The 20274-nt window shown below is 42.0% G+C and overlaps 2 protein-coding genes across 4 annotated transcripts; one reads left to right on the forward strand and one right to left on the reverse strand.

Moving 5' to 3' along the window:
- Positions 1-377: 377 nt before the first annotated feature.
- On the reverse strand, positions 378-7844 carry ATP5F1C (ATP synthase F1 subunit gamma). Of its 2 annotated transcripts, XM_054292414.1 has the most exons (10): positions 7755-7844; positions 6312-6346; positions 5290-5421; positions 4750-4954; positions 4194-4337; positions 3763-3827; positions 3004-3159; positions 1909-2005; positions 1081-1118; positions 378-517 (listed from the first exon to the last, which is right to left on the reverse strand). In XM_054292414.1, exons 1-9 carry the CDS (start codon positions 7796-7798, stop codon positions 1112-1114), a joined length of 885 nt encoding a protein of 294 aa, XP_054148389.1. In that variant the 5' UTR covers positions 7799-7844; the 3' UTR covers positions 378-517; positions 1081-1111. The 2 variants fall into 2 exon arrangements, with proteins under 2 accessions (XP_054148389.1, XP_054148390.1); XM_054292415.1 differs by lacking the exons at positions 378-517; positions 1081-1118 and having other exon boundaries at positions 1905-2005.
- Positions 7845-8118: 274 nt separating this feature from the next.
- KIN (Kin17 DNA and RNA binding protein) lies at positions 8119-19200 on the forward strand. Of its 2 annotated transcripts, none has more exons than XM_054292408.1 (13): positions 8119-8266; positions 8821-8915; positions 9818-9861; positions 9962-10084; positions 11116-11297; positions 12583-12631; positions 12992-13049; positions 15360-15483; positions 15964-16014; positions 16392-16460; positions 16942-17041; positions 17298-17398; positions 18253-19200. In XM_054292408.1, the coding sequence occupies exons 1-13, from the start codon at positions 8153-8155 to the stop codon at positions 18313-18315; spliced, it is 1173 nt and encodes a 390-aa protein (XP_054148383.1). In that variant the 5' UTR covers positions 8119-8152; the 3' UTR covers positions 18316-19200. The 2 variants fall into 2 exon arrangements, with proteins under 2 accessions (XP_054148383.1, XP_054148384.1); XM_054292409.1 differs by having other exon boundaries at positions 15363-15483.
- Positions 19201-20274: the final 1074 nt, after the last annotated feature.

The raw sequence follows: 20274 nt of genomic DNA on the forward strand, positions 1-20274 counted from the left end.
CATTCTGAACAACCTCTGTAGTGACTCACATAATCACATCAGTTAATGTTAAAAATTCAACATCTGCAAACAGTAGCAATACAAAATGAAAAGAAGAGAGATCAGTGTTCCAGCTGTGTGATGCAGAGGTTATTCCAGTCTCCTCCTGCAGCCCACAATGCAATGCACCTCCCAAAATAGGTCACTTCAGCTTCAAAACCAGGGTGAAGTCAGAAAATCTCTTCCACTCTTCAAAAGGAACATCCACTTAAATGTTTCATGTGGCAAATAAATTGAAAGTGTAGAGCACAGACTTAAAAAATAAAGTTTCAAAGCACACCCAAGCCCAACCCAGATATTTAGACTAAGAGCATTTGCTCCATAGACAAGCAAAAGAATCTCTTTCATGGAGGTGGTTTATTTTAAGAATTTACAGATTTCTGGGGCTTTTCCACTTCTTCACAAGATAACAGAGCAGTCTTGTCAACACAGACACAGGCAGGCTAAACCACATATGCTCAGAAGAGCTCCTCTTCACCTGTAAGGAAAATTGAAACAAATTAAAACCCTTTCATCTATTTATGTATTTATTTTAAACTCCTATCTTCCCCAATTTGAATACTTCACTAATATTCCTTACCACCCCCCAACTATTCATCAAATCTATTTTTTTCTTATATTTTAAATTTCAAAATTTTCCTTACATTTTAGATTTTGAATATGTTCATGCTAGTACAGAAACCTCTTTAGGTATGTCTTTACATACAGACATTTTTAAGCAATTGCATTAAGTCAGGCCACTATGCAAAAATTCAAACAATAATTGCAAATTAATATCCAATAACAGAGAACAAAATAAACCCCACAGAAAATTATCATTCATCTGGGATTATGCTTCCATAGACATATTTTCCTTAAAATTAGTGAAAATTAAGCATTCTTTGTCTGAATTCTAAACTAAAAATGTCCAATTTCACATCTGTTCAGGTAGAAGAGTTTCTGTCTGACCAAGACCATTTAATTCTGACTTCCTAATCTGATTTCATATTTTCTGTGTTCATTAATTTCAAACACAATCCAGTTTCTGTGACACAACTTTACCTCTTGGCTTTGGCTGAAGCGCTTTTTCCGATTAATCCCTGGTTATGGTATTATGAGAGAAAACAGAACAAGCAGGTTAGGAAGCAACTCATGCAAATTCAGGCAAAACTCTGCACGGATTTATGACCACAAATGTATTGTGAGGAGCACAATACAGCACCAAAATGATATAAAATACATATTCCAGGCATTCTGTCAATACACAGGATATGAACACATGTATTTCCATACAGAGCAGAAATTTTTAACTGTTACAGTAATACACAAGAGCTACATGCAGTTACAAATTGTGGTCTAAGCCCACACATTTGTAACCTGCAGCACACACACCTGCACAAAACCTCATCCTCAGGCAGACAAGCAAAATGCTGAATTTCAAGTAAAATACATATTCCATATGAAAATATTCTGGAAATTCCCTCCTTGCAAACCCAGCCCCAAACTCTCAGCTTCTGAACACCTGATTTATCCAAAAGCATTTCAGTCACAACATTTCCTCTCCCTCACTCAACATTACTGGGCTATTTGACCAGGCAAAGTAGGAAATGTCCAGGTAAAAGGGAGGAGGGGGGAAATCCACCAGGAGGAAAACCCTCACCTCTGCAGCAAGGATGCATGGTGAGACTGAAGATCGATTTCACCAGCTTTTAAACTGCATTTGATCAGAAAAAAACTGCCAAACTTCTCTCTGGTTAGTAGAACTGCGCAAGCTGAAAAGCTTGGGAGCCATGCCAGGTTTTAGGGAATCCCAAAGTCTGCCTGTTCCCCTGGCACACAGGCAGCACATGACTGCAAGAGCTCTGAGGGCACCTCCCCACAAATACTCACAGAGCAGCAGCACCAGAGATGATCTCAATGAGCTCCTTGGTGATGACGGCCTGACGGGTGCGGTTGAAGGTCAAGGTCAGCTTGTCAATCATCTCAGCTGCAACAAGGCAAGGTTGGAGTTTAAACACAGAATCAGTGTAGAAATGTCTACAAATGCACATACAGAGAGGCTGGATGGGCACAATACCCAAGTGGCTTGTAAACTACTGCAATACCAAGTAGCAATACAAGGCTTAGTGCCTCTTGGCATTTGCAAGTGTCAAATAGTGCCAAATACCAGAGTGCTCCTGACATTTTTTCCCTACAGGTAATATCACCAGTAAACAATCTGAGAATTCAGCTTGTCACTTAAACATCTGCAGAACAGCTGGCAGACTTGTAAATACCAGGTATGACACAGCTTATTGTAACATAACACAAGCAGGCATCATTAGCTTTGAAATTAGATTTCACTGTCAATTAACTGCATTGTTCTTTCCTTCAAGTTGTGGCAAAAGGAGACAGATTTTTCTCAATTATTTTTTTCTCAATTATTTCTAAACACAGCAGTATCACCTCTTTCTCTCAAGCTGGTCATCAGAGCTACGCCTACCATTGCAGGCAGCCCAACTGCACATCCCATCAGCTTCACACAATCACCTGTATCCTTCCAAAGCATACCTACATATTCTCTACTTGCTCCATGACAGATGGTATTTAACTATTAAGTTTCCCCACTTTTACATTGCACTGCACTAATTATATTTGGTGAAAGAGTAAGTACAGATTTATAAAAATTCAGGAAATCCTCAGAGCAGCCACATGACAGGAGCATAGAGAATATTTAGCCATTACAAGATTAGTTTAGTGTTTCATATGCCTTTGAAATAACCTGTTATTGCATTTCCAGTCTTAGGCCTGTTCCTTGGCAGCAATCCCTCTTCCCAGGGACTAAATACAGTTTGAAACAAAATCTGTTGAACTGGCTCGAAAAAACAACTCAAAATGGAATGAAGATAGGAAACAGCTGATTTTTGGAGTGAATTATCACACAAAGGGAGGTCAGCACTTTCCTGCTGAACAACTGAAGTCCTGGAGAACCAGGGAGGAGCTTACAGGCATTCTTGCTGGCGTTGTCCATGGCAGTCATCCTGGCGCTCTGCTCGCTGGTGGTGGATTCCTTCAGGGAGTAGTACAGAATGTTTGCTAGCGTGAACTCCTGGTAGTTCCTCAGCACATCAGCATCAATGTCATCATAGATACTCAGGCTTTCTGCAAAACATGCAGCAGCAGGCTTACACACAGCCAGGATTTACTACTTCCAGCAAAATGCAATGACATGGAGAAGTTTCCTTGGCTGGGCTGTTTCAGTACTTAAGGTAGCACAGAGGGATTTCCTGAACATATTATATGTACCTTCAGAATCTCTAGGCTAGTTACAATTCTGTTAACTATTTCAATTTAATATTACAAAGGCAGGCCAAAGCAAAATGCATTATTGCCATATTATGTTTAACCTTCACAAACAATGCTGCAGAAATATTCTGGGGTCTTTTTAGTGAGCAGTGAAAAGTCACTCACTACTCAGACTACTCAGTGCTGAAAATTTTGGAACTGACAGAATTTACATATGCACAAATCTTGCTTGAGACAGAATCTCAAACCAGAATTAGCATCACTTTTCCTTTTAACCTCCTTGCCCCACAGCACCTTTGTGAGCCAGCCTTGGACTGATTTAGACCAAGACAAAACCATCTGTTAAACTATGATACAAGCACCATAATAAGATGTTTTAATATCATATTCCCATTTTAAGAGTGCTTTCCTTGTGATTTATCACTGCATGTAACTGGTGGTTTCTAGCTCCCTACTTACCAGAGCCAGCCACAGTTTCAAAGGAGAAGATTGGTTTTTCATCAGTCTTGTAAGAGATGACAGACCTGCATATAAAGAGCAAAACAGGCTCATCAGTTCAACTAACTCTAAACTGAATGGTTCAAATCAAATTAGAATAGACAAATTCTGGCTTTCCAGAATGCCACAAAGTTTTGTGATAACTCTGATGAAAAGATTTTGGATACTATGTGGATATAATAATGTGTTGACTGTAAATATAACAGCTATACACAAGTTAAAAGGGAGTTCCAACCACAGAAAAAACAGCCCAGTTCTTGACACACAACAAAATCAAGAAGTAAAGTGAATATGCCAAATCACAGTCAGTTTTCATACACCTTCATTGGGCCAATATGCTCTCTGAAGCATCCTGCCCAGTATTTTCCCAGTGAAGTTTCATTCAACCTTACCTGAAGCGATTGTAGATGACAGAGCCTTCATCAAACTCATACCCAGAGTTTAACAGCTCCAAAGCAATGGCTGAAGCGTCCCCAAAGCTCGGAGGTCTCCGTCCCACCTCTTTGAATGTCAGCAGGAAATAGTTGCCATGTGTCCTGCAGCAACAACAAACCTGTGTTAGAGCCAAGTGGATGCTCTAAAGTACAAGAGCAGCAAGACTTACTAGAGGTAACTGGAACTTAGGAGTGTTTAGAATTAAACATTTTTCTGAATTAAGAGTCTGAAAGAAACTTTGCCTTTAGTTAAATTACCAAAGCTTCACAATACACACGTGTAACAGCACCAGTTGCCAGCTTTCAGACTTTTATTCCAAGAATATAACAGTGCTGTGTAGCAGTTTCCCAAATTGTGAGATTATCAAAACCACTTTTTGGGTATTTGCAGATTTTTTTTTACAGGAACTTGAATTTAACACAGTTCCCTTAAATGCAATTTCCTGCCAGTCTTGAAATTTCTACCACAGAAAACAAAACTCCAAACTGCACTTTTGGGCCCCATCCTTTTTACCTTTGAAGCAGGCCTCTGATCTTGTCACCTACTCCAACCACCATAACCTCTTTCCCTGCATTTGAGAGGTTGGTAATCTCATTCTTCAGGGTTTTAGCAATGGATGTGTGGATAGCACCACACAGGCCTCGGTCAGAGGACACACCAATGAGGAGATGCTTCTTCTTGTCCTCAGGTGCCTTTATTTCTGCTTTCTCATAAAGAGCTGAAAAAAAAATAAAATTACATTTTTCAAGGGTGCCAAAAACACAAGTAAATAATAAAAAATGCTCTGAATTATTCTAACTAAAACCAATACCAAAGAGGCTCCAGATCTCAGCCAGATTAATTTTATTTCCTTTGCAATTGTTCCAAGCTTGCACATGGTCAGACCAGATGTGAGCAAGAAACATTTCAAAGCCAGTCACAGCTCTGATCACATCAGTGAAGTTCACTGTGCAAACAGACTACTGGAATGTTAAAAAGCCTTGGCATTTTGTCACCAGTATGAAAACTCCTCCTCTGCTCCCCCCATCATTAAGTGCAAGATGTTTCTCTCACACAGAGCTCCTGTTCCATAGACCCTGGCAGGCTTCAGCTCCCTCTCAGCTCTTGCATATTTGGCTGCAGACACCATCTTCATGGACTTGGTGATCTTCTGGATGTTCTTGATGGACTTCAAACGCCTGGTGACTGCAAGGTTAAGGGTTCAAGGTCACAGACTGTACTGGGCATAACAACTCAAACCCAAACAACAAAATGCCAGCAAGAGCCATCCAAAAATATTGTGCCATGTTCCTCAAAGAAGAGGAAATAAACACACAGTGCACAAATAAACCTCATAAGAGACGCTGATGTAAGAACATAGCTGACACAAGTTCATCTTTACAATACAGACATTATTTTTTTTCAGACATGACATTCATTTAATATTTATCCCACCATGAAGTCTATTTACTATTCTCTTTGCTTCCAAATCTACCTGTTTCACAAATATTGTATTTGAGGTATAATGTCTTCTTTCACAGATGACAAGCAGAGAAAATAAACAAAAAGTCCCCATAGTATGAAGACAGAATAAATTTCCTCCTCTATTTAGACTGTGGTAAAATGACATTTATAAAAACACAAATGGAAAAAGAAACCAAAACAGGTATCCCATAGACAAGCACAATTCCAAGGCAATATCCCTGTATAAAAACTATGAGGGATGGCTTAAGGAAGCATTATCAGACTAAAACCATTCAGTCAATCCTTTCTGCCCCCCAAATGCTTCATAAAAGCACAAGGAAAGAAACATAAGAGAAACTAAAGTAACTCTTAGAGGTGAGCAGAAATCTGGTTTAGCACATATGATAAAAATATTTTTTAAATCTATTTGAGTAAAACTATAAAAAGACATTTAAATTTCTACTAAAACCACTTCTGAAGGACACTTGTTTAATGTAATTAGCACTGCAGGCCTGTATATCATTATGTATCACAATCATTTTACCCAACAGAGGATAAAGAGAATTATATTTTAACATATGGTTTTCCTGCAACATTTTCCCCTCTCAAGAGCAGCCAAAACCTTTACTTACTGTCTTTTAGCGTTGCCATATTCCTGACTTGGCCCCTGCAAAGGAACGAAGGACAAATTAGGATAATTCACTAGCTCTCCACAAACCAACACCTCCCAAGGGCAAGTCCCTTTCAGAGTGATGGAAATTCAAAAATTTGCTGTTTCTTAAAAAAGATCTGTGGCAGAGACAAGCCACTCTGACCTGGGGCTTGTATGCACACCTTCACCCTTCCCTACCTGTATAATTTCACAGAATCAATTAGGTTGGAAAAGACCTCTGAGATCATCAAGTCCAACCTATGACTGAACACCCCCTTATCAACTAAACCACAGAGTGCCACATCCAGTCTTCCTCCAGACACCTCCAGGGACGGTGACTCCCCAACCTCCCTAATTACACTTTCTGTGAAGAAATTGCTCCTAATGTACAACCTAAACCTATGATCTTGTGTCCTGCTGCTGGCTGCCTGGCAGAAGAGGCCAACTCCCACCTGACTGCACTTTGCTGTCAGGGAGCTGTAGAGTGATAAGGTCACACCGAGCCTCCTTTTCTTCAGGCTGAGCTCCCCCGGTTGCTCTCCAGAGGACCTGGGCTCCTTCCCCAGGGCCACTGCCCTTCTCCGGATCCTTCTCCAGTCCCTCTGCCCTTCTCTAGCCCCTTCCCCAGTCCCTCTGCCCTTCTCCAGCCCCTTCCCCAGTCCCAGTGCCCTTCTCCAGCCCTTTCCCCAGTCCCACTGCCCTTCTCCAGCCCTTTCCCCAGTCTCAGTGCCCTTCTCCAGCCCCTTCTCCAATCCCTCTGCCCTTCTCTAGCCCCTTCCTCAGTCCCTCTGCCCTTCTCCAGCCCTTCCCCAGTCCCAGTGCCCTTCTCCAGCCCTTTCCCCAGTCTCAGTGCCCTTCTCCAGCCCCTTCCCCAGTCCCACTGCCCTTCTCCGGACTCGCTCCAGCACCTCAATGTCCTCCCTGAACTGAGGGGCCGGAACTGGCTCAGGACACAGAAAGGTTTAACGCGTTACCCACCGCCTTAGTTAACGACACGGAACAAACGAGGGCATTAGAAGGGCAAATCAGAAATAAAAAAATAATTTTAAACAAAGCTTCGTGCAGTGCAATTCGTTTCTAACCTCTATTAAAACGAAGCATAGGAAGCCGCACCATTTCCTGGCCAGAGCAGGGTCTTCTGCCAAATCTGTCCTTTAACCCTTGCCTGTCCCATTCACCCACCCCGACCAAGGACGGACGCTCCATCCCTGCGGGTCCCCGCTGCCCTCATCTCCCGGTCCCGGCTCCGCCACCACCCCTCAGAGCCCGCAGCCCCTCAGGGCCGCCCGCGGCCGCGACCCCGCCGCCCCCAGGCGCCGCACGGCCGAGGGAAGCCATCCCCCCCCTCATCCCGCGGAGCCGCCCCGGCCATCGCGACGCGTTCCCCCGTGCCCACAGCGCCCGTCCCAGCCCGTGGCGGTACCATTGCGGCTGGACCAGCACGACCGCGGCGCCCCGGGCGAACATGGCGGCGCCTCCACCACAGCCCCGCTGAAGGTCAGGGCGCCCGAACCGCGCCTGCGCCGCCCCGCCGGGATCCGCTTCCAGGGCGCCGCCGCCATTTCCGGAGGGGGCGGGATCGGGAGCAGGAGCAGGACCGGGAGCGGCGCCGGGTCGGAGCAGGAGCAGGACCGGGGGCGGCGCCGGGTCGGGACCAGGACCAGGACCAGGACCAGGACCAGGACCAGGACCAGGACCAGGACCAGGACCAGGACCAGGACCGGGGGCGGCGCCGGGTTGGGAGCAGGACCAGGACCGGGAGCGGCGCCGGGTTGGGAGCAGGACCAGGACCAGGACCAGGATCGGGACGGGAGCGGCATCATGGGCAAGTCGGATTTCCTCAGCCCCAAGGCCATCGCCAACCGCATCAAGTCCAAGGGGCTGCAGAAGCTGCGCTGGTACTGCCAGATGTGCCAGAAGCAGTGCCGCGATGAGGTAAAAGGGGGCGCCCTGGGGTCCCCGGTCCTGCGGGCGGCCATTGAGGACGCCCAGTCCCGGTTCTCCCGGGGTCAGGGCCCCTTGGTTCGGGTCGGCTCGTGTGACAGCTGCGATCTCATAGAATCACAGGATGGTTTGGGTTGGGAGGACCTTAAAGATCATCCGCTTCCAACCCCCTCCCATGGGCAGGGACACCTTCCCACCTTCCACTGTCCCAGGTTGCTCCAAGCCCCGTCCAGCCTGGCCTTGGACACTTCCAGGGTTCCAGGGGCAGCCACAGCTGCTCTGGGCAACCTGAGAAGCCTCAGGGCCTCCCCACCCTCACAGGGAATTATTTCTTCCCAATATTTTATCTAACTCTGCTCTCTATCAGTTCAAAGCCATTGTCCCTTTTCCCATCAATTTTCTTTCCCCGTGTTATTGAGGGGAACAAAGTGGGAGCTGCAATCGCACTTGTAGGAATGTATTTGTAGGATTTTAGCACTGTCTTCATTCTGTGAGTGTTGCAAATTGAGACAAAGACAAGTCAAGTATTTATTTCTGCTTTATAGAATGGCTTCAAGTGTCACTGCATGTCTGAGTCCCACCAGAGGCAGTTGCTGCTGGCTTCTGAAAATCCTCAGCAATTCATGGATTACTTCTCTGAGTAAGTTTTCTGTATATTCTTACCCATTCTATTTACCATTACTTATTCTGTTCTTACCTATTCTTCATGCCTGTATCAGGTCTGCACAGCCACACCCCTAAGGTCCAGTAATGTCATATTGAAGACACTTTATTGTGATACATGTAGTATCAGCTCTTCTTGTAACTGAAAATTTAGGCAATGCCACCTTTAAACCTTAGGTAGGAGATTTCAAGAAGCCATGATTTTAGTAAAATTTGACAGTTTTTTCTTGTGTTTTAATCCTGTTTAAAGGATTTTGCTGTTTTGCTGTTGCTCTGTGTTACAAATACATCACCTTTCTGTCCCCACTGAGTGACTGCCACACACACGTGAGCTAAAAGAACCATAACAGAGAGAGAACAAGTCAGGGGAGGGACTGACATCCCCCAGCTTCTCCCAGGCCTTTGTCCAGCTGACCTGCATGACAGCTGGGATGACTGGAGCTGTCCTCAGCACGAGTTTGAAGTGAGGCTTTATGCTGCAGCCGTGGAATTAGCTGGGAGATGAGTGATCCATCTGCCCCATCCACTTCTCTGCCCTTTGTCCTGCCCTGTGCTCTGTGTCAGTCAGCCTGGGAAGACACCTGGTAACCAAATGCCAGCAATTAGTGGGAAGTGTTGAGATTCCTCTGCTCCATTTTATCCCTTTGAGAGGCTGTTACTCTCTTGGATGTTTAAGGTGTGTGCATGTATCATGTTGTGTTTCATCCTGTATTTAATCGTGGCCTACTGACAAAGGGAAATGTGTCTGAATATCGTCATGCTCAGCTCAAAAGAATAATCAGATTTATACTCCAGATGTTTATTTGTTAATGACAACAGAAAATTGCTTCTTAGTTGTTAAAGTTTTACTAAAAATGCCTTTTTTTTTTATTTCCTAAGGGAATTCCGAAATGATTTCCTAGAATTGCTCAGGAGGAGATTCGGTAAATATTTTCCTGTTTGTTTGTTTGTTTTAATGTCTTTTGTTGGTTCAGTGCTAGCCACATAATAAAAATAATTTTAAAAAATTATTCTGTATTTTAGGAACAAAGAGAGTGCACAATAATATTGTGTACAATGAATACATCAGCCATCGAGAGCACATCCACATGAATGCCACACAGTGGGAGACACTGACTGATTTTACAAAATGGCTGGGGAGAGAAGGTGAGTGCACCTGCTCAGGGTTGGGAAGTTTAAAAATTCTTGGGAAATTGAATTCCTGATAATTGATCGGTAAGTATTTATGTTAATTCTTTTTCTTTCTTCCCCTCCTGTATATAACATGAAAAGATTTCCAGACATATTTCTGTGCTAACCATTAGGAGTTTGCTTGTGGAAAATGTCAGAAGTCTGGGATAAGTACATCAGTTGTGAGCCTTTCCTTGTTCCATCTGCTGGTCTGGATTTACTGGATACATTGCTAAATTCTAAATCAGCTTCTAACAGTTGCTGTTTAAAAATTACAGATTCTTTCCACATCTGACAAGAGGCAAGCAGTTATTTTCATTCCTGGCCTAGTGGAAGGGTTAAAGCTGCAGTTCTGTGTTTGGTGGGAGGAAGAGAGATTAAATGGCACTGTGGTGTGACAGAAAGTTGACTTTGGCTCTGGATGCCCCTGTTCTGCAGGATACATCCAGCAGTTACAGAGTGTTTGGAAAGTCACTCTAGCCAGGCTCAGTAACAATAGCACAGTGCTGCAATATTTCCTTTAGTATGATACTGACTGTGTATCATTTATACATGTTAGATTTCTGTCTTCTTCCTTGTTAAAACAGTGGGAAGGAAACATTTTCTTCAATAAGGAAAGTGTTGTAAAACACTTCATGCACTTTGTGATGTACACTGGCCTGTGTCCAAACATATCTGAGGGCAGAAATACATGGTACAGATAATTCCAAGTCAGTTTTAGTAGCCCAGCAAGGGGTGTGCTGTCTCTGGTGAAGTATCTACATTGCTACAGTGAACAAATTAATACACAGTTTTATTTGTCCTTACTTTCTACATCTCATATCACTTTTCTGCTGACAAATCTCATGGCTGCCTCTTAGCTCTAATTGCAGTTCTGCTGTTCCTAAGGCCTGCCTTTTGCAGCTTTCCCAAAACCCTCTGATTTTAAGGATTCCCACAAACATGGACTAAAAATGGTTTTGATATTGTTAACACTAATCTGACTTTGTTTTGCCTTGACTTTTTAGGTCTTTGCAAGGTTGATGAGACCCCCAAGGGCTGGTACATTCAGTACATCGACAGGGACCCAGAGACCATTCGCAGGCAGCAAGAGCAAGAGAGGAAAAAGAAGCAGGACCTTGATGATGAGGAAAAAACTGCCAAATTCATTGAGCAACAAGTTAGAAGAGGTTTGGAGGGGAAAGAACTGGTGAGAAAAATTGCACTGTGTGTGAACCTTCAGCTCAAAGCTCCTTGTGGTTAAGTCAATGGGGAATTTGATGCTGCTGGAATCCTTGCACTGGTATTTCCTTTGATTCCTAACTTGGAGTTACATTGTACCCAGCTTGCAGGAAGTAATAATTACAGCTTTTCCAGTGATTAATGATTTAAAAATCACTCTTGAGTTTAGGAAAGGGCAGCAAACAATCCATTAAACTGCATGATGTCTTCATTTATGGTGTTTCACAGCTAAGAGGGCTGCAGACAACAAGTACCTGGTGCACTGAGGAGGCTGAGATAAATAACCAGGGGGATCTGGCATTGTCACAGACATTTTTTCACAGAAATCCTTTCTTTGGGATTTGTGCATCTTCTGGGAAGCAGAGGCCCCAGAAGAAGAATGTAAACAATTGTTATCAGCTGCTGTGGAATGCAATAGGATGCACCTGTGATTGGTTCATGTTTCATGTGTACAATTAAGGGCCAATCACAGGGCAAGCTCTCTGGAACACAGAGACAGAGAACTCTCTTGTTTTTAGATTCTTTTCTATTCTGTTCTTAGCTTAGCAAGCCTCTGCAACTTCTCTCTTTATTCCTTTTAGTATAGTTATAACGTATTGTATATCATATATCAATAAATCCAGCCTTCTGATCATGAAACAAGATTCTCGTCCTTCTCTCACCCCAGCGACCTCCTCAGGTCGCTGTAATATGGCACAATCAAGTTCACATAGTGAAAAGTTCTATTTTGGTGGTGCTGGTGTGGTTATTTGGGATCTGTTTACTTGGCATCATGCCATGACCCCCATACCTGTTGCCTGGGGCAAAAATCTCCCATTTGATCCTGGGTATTGATGGGTACATTTAAATCCTGTTGTAAACAATTACCTCCTTCTTAATTTAAAACTAATTGAAATTTAAATGGCCTGAGCCTTTGGTGCTGAAAAATTGGAAAGATACCAGAATTTCCTTCTTTGAGTTAGCAGTCTGTCCAGAAACCAGTCAGATCGTGCTGGTTCAGGTAGAGAAAACTGCTGCAGCAAGGCCACTTGCCTTTTATGCTGGAATTGAGCAAGTTTAGGCAGCATCTCTGTTAATTGGACAGTTTTGCACAGGAGCCTGTAATGAGATGATTTTTCAAGTTTAATCTTTTATAAATCAAGCCAGATTGAATATTATAGTTACTGTCTGTAATACTGAGCTAATCAATGATTATGATATCTTGACTCAGTTTTCTGTTTGATTCTTTAAATGTGCTTTGTGTTTTTTGGCAGGAAATGCCAGTCTATACTGAACTGAACAGAGAAAATGAAGAAGAAAAAGGTAACTAGATTTTGATGGATGTAATTTTCTAGAACCTACTGGAACTGGTTCTGTGAAATCAGTGAAAATCAGAACATTTTGTGAAATTTTGGACCTGATTCAAATGAAATGAGCATTAAAGCCTGCTTGGTGCTTCATAAAGTGCTTTGAGATCAGTTATAAAAAGCACTAGAAAATGGAAATACAGAGTATTCTGTATTACAAAATTTAATTTACTTTTAAAGCTAAACCAAAATATAGATTAGTAAATATTTTCAAATTTGTGCTTCTTTTCTATTTGCAGATTTTAAAAATTGTTAACATCCTGCTATGCAGTTATTTGTAAAGATAGAAATAGAGTAATGTCTCTTTATTTTTTAGTTACATTTAATTTAAACAAAGGAGCAAGTACTTCAGTCGCAGCATCTTCTAAAACAAGGTGAGAAAAGAATTTAAGGCCAACATTTACTGCTACAAAGAACTTCTATGACAGTGATGTTTGTATGAACAGGAAGATTTGTCTTGTCCTGAAATATTTGGAGTCTAATCTGTCATCCTCTGTTGGTATTCACAAGGGTGACCAGGTGACTTCTTGGTTGGTTTTGTATTTAAAATGATGAGTGGGTGTATCTTAAATGGGAGCTGTGAGGAGCCTTCTTGAATTCAGATGTCCATAAAATAATAGTTAGGTACAGCTTCCTCCATGGAGGGTGGGAAAGGGATCCAGCCAAAGCATTTGCAGTGATGCCATCCAGCCCAGCTGGCTTCTATGAATGGATATTCCTGACTGGTTAATTTTGGTTCCTAAAAGGTTTCATTGCCTTGTCTAATTGGAGACAATACTTTCTTTGGTCATCGTTTAAGCAGCTAAATCTGCCTGAAATAAATCTTCCCAGAGCTCTGGAATTTAATTGTCACTGTGTAACCACAAGCAATGCAGGACAAAAGGGATCAATAATGCAAATAATACTGACTTACAGCAGCCTGGGGAACTGTTTGATGAGCAGTACATCTTCTCATGTAAGGCAATATTGTAATTAAATGTATTCCAGGTAAAAAGAAAGCTTTTCCCTCATCTCACTCAGCTCTTAGATAAGGTATCTGATGGGATATATGCCAGGCAGAAAATGAGACAGTAAAGCAGCTCTTTGCAATAATAGAGACAGATTGCAGGCTTTAAGGAAAACTTGTAAATTATCCCTAAGCATTGAGTTGTGCTTAAGATGGTTCTGAAACTTAATCCAGACTCTCACTTGAATAGTTTCAGTGAGGAATACTCCAGGTCCTTGCTAAAATTTGGCCAAATGTGAAATCATGTATCAAGTAGTCTAATTTTTTCACAGCATATACAAAATACTACCTGTAAACTGTGAAATGGAAGTGTAGTGAGTTCACAGCTTACTACACTATCTTCTTAAATATGGACACTGCAGTTATGTTTTAATTGTATATTGCCATTATGAGATTTTTTTAAGTATTTGCTATTTGATTTGTGATTTAATGTGCAATTTTGATTATTCAGATTTTCTCTGAAATATAGTTTTTCTCTTAAAGTTGCTTCTACTGCAGTTCCTGTCTCTTCCTTCCTGTGGGGTATCTTCCCTGTGGGAGTATATCCAACATCCTCACCACAGGCAGAGCATGCAATTTTTCCTAAGGCCATATTAATTATTGCATCACTGTTGACCTCAGAGCAGCTCCTCCCTGCACCTTTTGGGTTGAAACAATACCTAAATTTTTTTACTGTGTTCAAATGTCTGTTATAAAAGTGGCAGTTCTCACTTTACCTAGATGTTCCCTGATCCCTGAGATGTAACTTTTTCTGATGATTGCTCTTTATTTTCCACAGTTAGGCCGCTTGCCTGTTTTGAATATGGTTGTAAAGGTGATATTTGTTTGCTGAGTGTGGAGCTCTTTTCTACAGATTCCAGGATGTTTTCTCCCATTGCCAGATAAGCTCAATATTATTACAACGACCTGATGAGGTCTCCAGGGTGAGAGAAGGACGAGAATCTTGTTTCATGATCAGAAGGCTGGATTTATTGATATATAATACATTATTACTATACTAAAAAGAGTAAGGAGAGAAGTTGCAGAGGCTGCTAACCTAAGAATAGCATAGAAAAGAATCTAAAAACAAGGGAGTTCTCTGTCACTGTGTTCCAGAGAGCTTGCCCTGTGATTGGCCCTTAATTGTACACATGGAACATGAACCAATCACAGGTGCATCCTATTGCATTCCACAGCAGCTGATAATCATTGTTTACATTCTCTTTCTGGGGCCTCAGCTTCCCAGAAGATGAACAAGTCCCAAAGAAAGATTTCTATGAAAAAATGTCTGCGACACAATATCTCTGTCTGGAAAGAGTTCTAGATATCTGCCCTGTCTGAGAGTTTCTCTATCCAGATGGCTTCTCTAAAGTTTGTGCTTTCAAATTTGAAAACCTTACTTGCAGACCAGCTTTTGTCCTCTTTATTGAACTCAAGACCTTGATCAACTTTTTGTTTGTGCAGTGGTGACCTGGTCATGGGGCTGTGTCCATTCTGCTGCACTGCCAGCAGTGACCCTCAGTGGACATGGGGTTTGCACCCCAAGGAGATCAGTTCTAGAGGAGGAGCTGTGTAGGGTCTGCAAGGGGACTGGGACAACTGAAATCAAGCAGAGCAGCACAACCAGCTCTTCAAATGCATCTTGGGAGAGGGGAAAAAATGTTAGATCTGCTGTGAAAACACCATCTTACTTTTCCAGCAGTGTCCTTGGACAGAATGCACTGAAGATGGTGGAGGGGGCAGTTAAAAGAAAAGAAGTAGCTCATAGCTCTGGTCAGTCCAAAGAGAAAAAGAAGAAATCTGCACTGGATGAGATCATGGAGGTAATAATCATGCAGGATCTGTTTCTGTGTGCCCCTGTGACAATGTCCCCTTCACCTTTGAAGTGACCTCAGACCTTCAGTTCACATGGAATTCCAGCTTTCACATCTTACCAGGCAAAATAATTTTATTTCCCCATAAAACTGGTTTCATTTCTTCATAAAACTGGCTGCTCAACTCTGCCTATTCCCCAGATGAATGAGGTGTTGGGAAGTAAAGGAATACAGATTTTTCAAGAGAATAAAATACCTAGAAACACTTGCCAAAAACAAAATACAAATCACCATCATTTTGTCATGAGTTCCTGGAGTCATCCAATGGATTTATGAGGCAAGACTATACTGACTTACCCTAATTTAGGGTTTGGGGATTCTTTTTGTTCCCCACATGACATGGGGCTGGAGAATTGGTTCAGAGCTGTTCAGAGGCATGGGAAAGCAGTGGAAGGAAGAAGTAAATGGTGATTATTTGTTGTTCTTTAGCTTGAAGAGGAGAAGAAAAGAACATCTCGAAGAGATTACTGGTTACAGCCTGTAAGTGACTTAAAAATTATTGTTATACCAAATCCAGCCAATTCTGCATTTCTAAAGCCATTTTTGATTAGTGTAAAGATCCAAAAGCAGATTGCAAACTAAATTCACAGTTATTTTCCCTTTCCTGCTCTTGACCCATTGTGGGCTGTCACATTAGATTGTGAATTCAAGTATAACTGTATGTGTCAAAGAAACCCAAAAAAGTCTTGAGGGATGCTACTTTGAGCCACTAATTTGACAATATACACAAATTCCTGAAAGCCACATCTTCACTATTGTTGCTTCCTGCACTCTGCTGTACTGTTAATTTAGATTGTAGAATTGTTTGCATGTTTTGGCACTTTATTTTATTTTTTCTCTCCTTTCAAATCTCCCAGGAAATCATTGTAAAAATTGTAACAAAAAAGCTTGGAGAGAAGTACCACAAGAAGAAGGCAGTTGTTAAGGTAAGGTGGGCTGTGGGGAACACTGGTTTGGATTTTCTGGAATTAGATAATTTAGGAAGATTTGTTTCTTTGTGCTGATTGTTCAGCCTTAAGACAGCACTGTTGAGGACTGAAATGTCACCTCACCTGTATTGGGACTTATTCTGGACAGGCTGTGAGCCTCTGAATTGGTTTAAGGGCATCTATTCAGCACAGCTTTGTCCTGTGTAGTTTGTCCCTATTAACACATCCATAATAATAATCCCTGTATCCATGGGATGTGACAACAGCAGTGCAGTTGGATTTTAACCCAAGACTAGTCAGTTCTGCACTGATATTTCAAGCTGCAGGATCTCATTTGCACATAAAATCTCCTGGCTGGAGCCCTTGCATTTTGCTGGTTTTGAAAATGCAGGATTGCAGAGTCACTATGCCAAAGTTAACTTTGAAATTTAAATTTTAGAGAAAAATGTTTGGTATTTCTGCTTGCCTTTCAAAACAGGAGGTGATTGACAAATACACAGCAGTTGTGAAGGTGATTGACTCTGGGGACAAACTGAAGCTTGATCAGACACATCTAGAAACTGTAATACCAGCACCAGGTACAGCTGTTTCCTTTTGTTTTCAGCTTCTGCCACTGCAAAACTTATATTTAATTTCTTTTATACTATAATTCATCCACTTGAAAGTACCATAACCTCTCCTGAGAAGACAGGCTGAGAGAGCTGGGGTTGTTCAGCCTGTGAAGACCTTAAAGCACCTTCAAATACTTACAGGGGGTTTATAAGAAAGATGGGGACAGACTTTCCAGCAGAAGTTTGGAACCCTGTTTTGTAACTTTTCCTGTTTCTATTTCAGGCAAGAAAGTGATGGTATTAAATGGTGGGTACAGGGGAAATGAAGGCATTTTGGAGTCCATCAATGAGAAGAGGTTTTCAGTGACAATAACAATTGACTCAGTAAGTACCAAACATTGCAAGCTCTTGTTTACACAGAGTTTTCCATCTGTACATGGAGAGCTTTCAGAAGGAACCCTGTTATCCTTAATCCTGCCTTACAGGTGGGATCTGTGGTGTGCAGAGTTCTGTGGACACCCCCCACCTATCAACAGCCACATATGCCCACCTGTCACAGGATTATTCTTTGCTGTTTGCAGAGAATCTCCAAAAATATGGTAGGGTGCTGAACTTAGCAAGTTTTGAACTTGCAAGAGATTTGGAAAATATTTTGTGTGTTTATTTTGAACAGGGCTATTGTGGTACTGTTTTATGGAAAAGTAAAAAATGCAAAATATGCAAGGATATGAATTTACTCCTGCCTTTTCCAGATTGATGTGGGGCTTTATGTGCTCATTTGTTGTCTTGTTTATAGGTAACAGTTATGGTTAATAATCAGTCCATGCCACCATGTCTGTGTGGCTCTTTCTTTATTCTGCTCTGCAAAACCAATCTTTAAACTGATTGATAAAGCACAGATGACACTGGCTCAATGTCAAACTTCTTAAACACAGCTTGCAATTCAAAGAAGGGCTGCACAAACTCAGCCCAGGTTGGATTCTGCAGGATTTGGGAAGAGACTGTGCAGATACCCTGATGAAAGGAGGAACTTTGGCACTAAAAGCAAACTGAAAGGATTTCTGGGATGGTGTTGAGGCCTGGCCACATTCTGTGGTCAGGCTGAAAATTATTAATCAAAGAACATTGTATTATGAACAAATCCTCTTTACCTCTCCTACTGTAATCTCCCTGTTGGGAATTCAAGAATCAATTTTATGTTATGATGTTTGTTTTTTTTTTTTTCTGTCGTTCTCCAGGGACCTTTAAAAGGGCGCAGAGTTGAAGATATCCAGTATGAAGATGTTTCCAAACTTGCCTGAGGTGCTAAATCATACATCAGAGAAGATTTGGGTTCTCAAAACCTTCTTTGTGACATCTTTCAGGCAGACACAAGACTCTACCATGTCAGGGTTTTAATTGTGTGTGTATGTATTTATAATGTATATAGACATTAAAAACCAGCAAAATTGATTTATTTAAAGATAGCTATTGATTTTTTGTTACATAAAATGTTTATGGAAATACTATCACTGGAAATTTTTCATCTGATTTTATATCAAAGTTATAATATTTCCTTCAATTTCCTTTTGTAAAATGTAGCAGAGAGCTGCAAACTGGAGTATGTGGGCGGGTCCTGAAGAGAGAATTACCTACAGGGAGGCAGAGTGTGTTGGAGCCAGAGGAGTTTAAACAGCACACTTTGCAATTTAGAGCCAAAATGGACTTCTGAGTGCTTGAACAAGGCATGGGATGGAGGGGATAGCAGGAAGATTCCACTGCTGCAAGGGGTTATTTCCTGGATGCTGTAAGAATGCTGTGGTTTATTATGTGCAGTCACCAGTTTATTTTTGATCAGCACAGCAGTGACAGTAGAATGCAAGTCATTACTCCTCCAGCAGGTTTGTCAGGGATCCTGATAATACTGATATGGAATTTATCTTCATAGGGACTCCATATGGAGCTGCTCATTGATGTTACTTGTGGAGTGTCTTGGGATGCCAGGTGAAGCTTGCCAGATATGAACTGGGGGTTGCTCCTTTGGTTTTCCAAAGCCTTTTCCTTTCTTCCATCGTTGCTCTGCTACATGAGTAATGTTACTTGTGCCAAATGATGTAGCATTACTTATTTTATTTTTTTTAAAGTGTCCCATTTTGTACAATGTTTAATTTCTAAGGCACTTCAGGAATAAACAGAACCCTTTCTTAGGCCAGTGTGATTCTTACCAACCTTTCCAATGCTGTTGATAAGTCCACCAAAGAGCACAGTGAAGTGCTGGGGTGGTGCACCACATTATTTGGGTAGAAAAAAAAACAAATGGGTGGTCCTGGGCAAACTAAACCCAACTGAAGGTTGTGTGTCTCTGGAAACTATTTCCTTTCATTGCCTCAAAAGGTTGATTTGTGGTTTCCAGGGGAAACCTGCACAGAACTGGAGGTCTGCAGAGGTTTAATGAAACAGCTGCTGTCTGAGGTAGCCTGGAACAGCCTCACACAGGACATCAGCTGTCTCCTCAAGCATAAAGAGTGCAGAGACTTATGAGAACTGGAGGCACAGAACACCTGTCTGTAAATTCAGGCTCTTTGTGCAGCCTGGGCTGTGTTAACAGCACTGCCCTCTCCCAGAGAACAGGCAGTGAGAGAGAGAAGGTTTGTGGAGGGTAATGAGGGCAAGTGATAGAAGAGAGCAGCTTCTGTATCACTGAAAATAATCACCCTTGACATTCTGCACCCTGATGAATTGGAGTAAATATAGTAGACAAGTTGTGTGGAGAAGACCAGAGAATGGTATCTCACTGAAGTGGCTGCTGCAGGATGCTGTGCAGGCCAGAACTGATGGGTGAGTTGAAAGAAGCAATAAATAATTTGTAGGAAGTTGCTGACACTTCCAAGAGGAACATTGAAGAGACATTTCAAAACCTCACTGATCCTGACACAGCTGCAAGAAAGATCCTGTACCAGCTTTTAGTGCCTAAGGAAAGGAAAGCAAAGTTGGGAAGGGCAAGGAGACTACTTGAGTTCCTTTCCTAAATTAGGGCTGCTGAAAAGGATAAGGCCAATGTGTTTTAACAAGGTGTTCAAAAACAGTTTTCAATCCAGCTTTTGGTACATACACAGGTATATTGGTTTCACTACTGATCTCATTCATTGCTGAATGCTCCTGGAAAGTAAGAGATCTTTTGGGAGCTAAGCCCCCTGGAAGGGAAACTTTTAATACTGATTATTTCTATATAGTGTCAATGTTTCCCACTTTCAAGGATTTGTATCTGTGTGAAGCCCCAT

The sequence above is a fragment of the Melozone crissalis genome, unplaced genomic scaffold (assembly GCF_028551555.1).
Source record: "Melozone crissalis strain CALT ecotype California unplaced genomic scaffold, PUWL_Pcris_2 ptg000110l_1, whole genome shotgun sequence".
In the NCBI taxonomy this organism is placed as follows: Eukaryota; Metazoa; Chordata; class Aves; order Passeriformes; family Passerellidae; genus Melozone; species Melozone crissalis.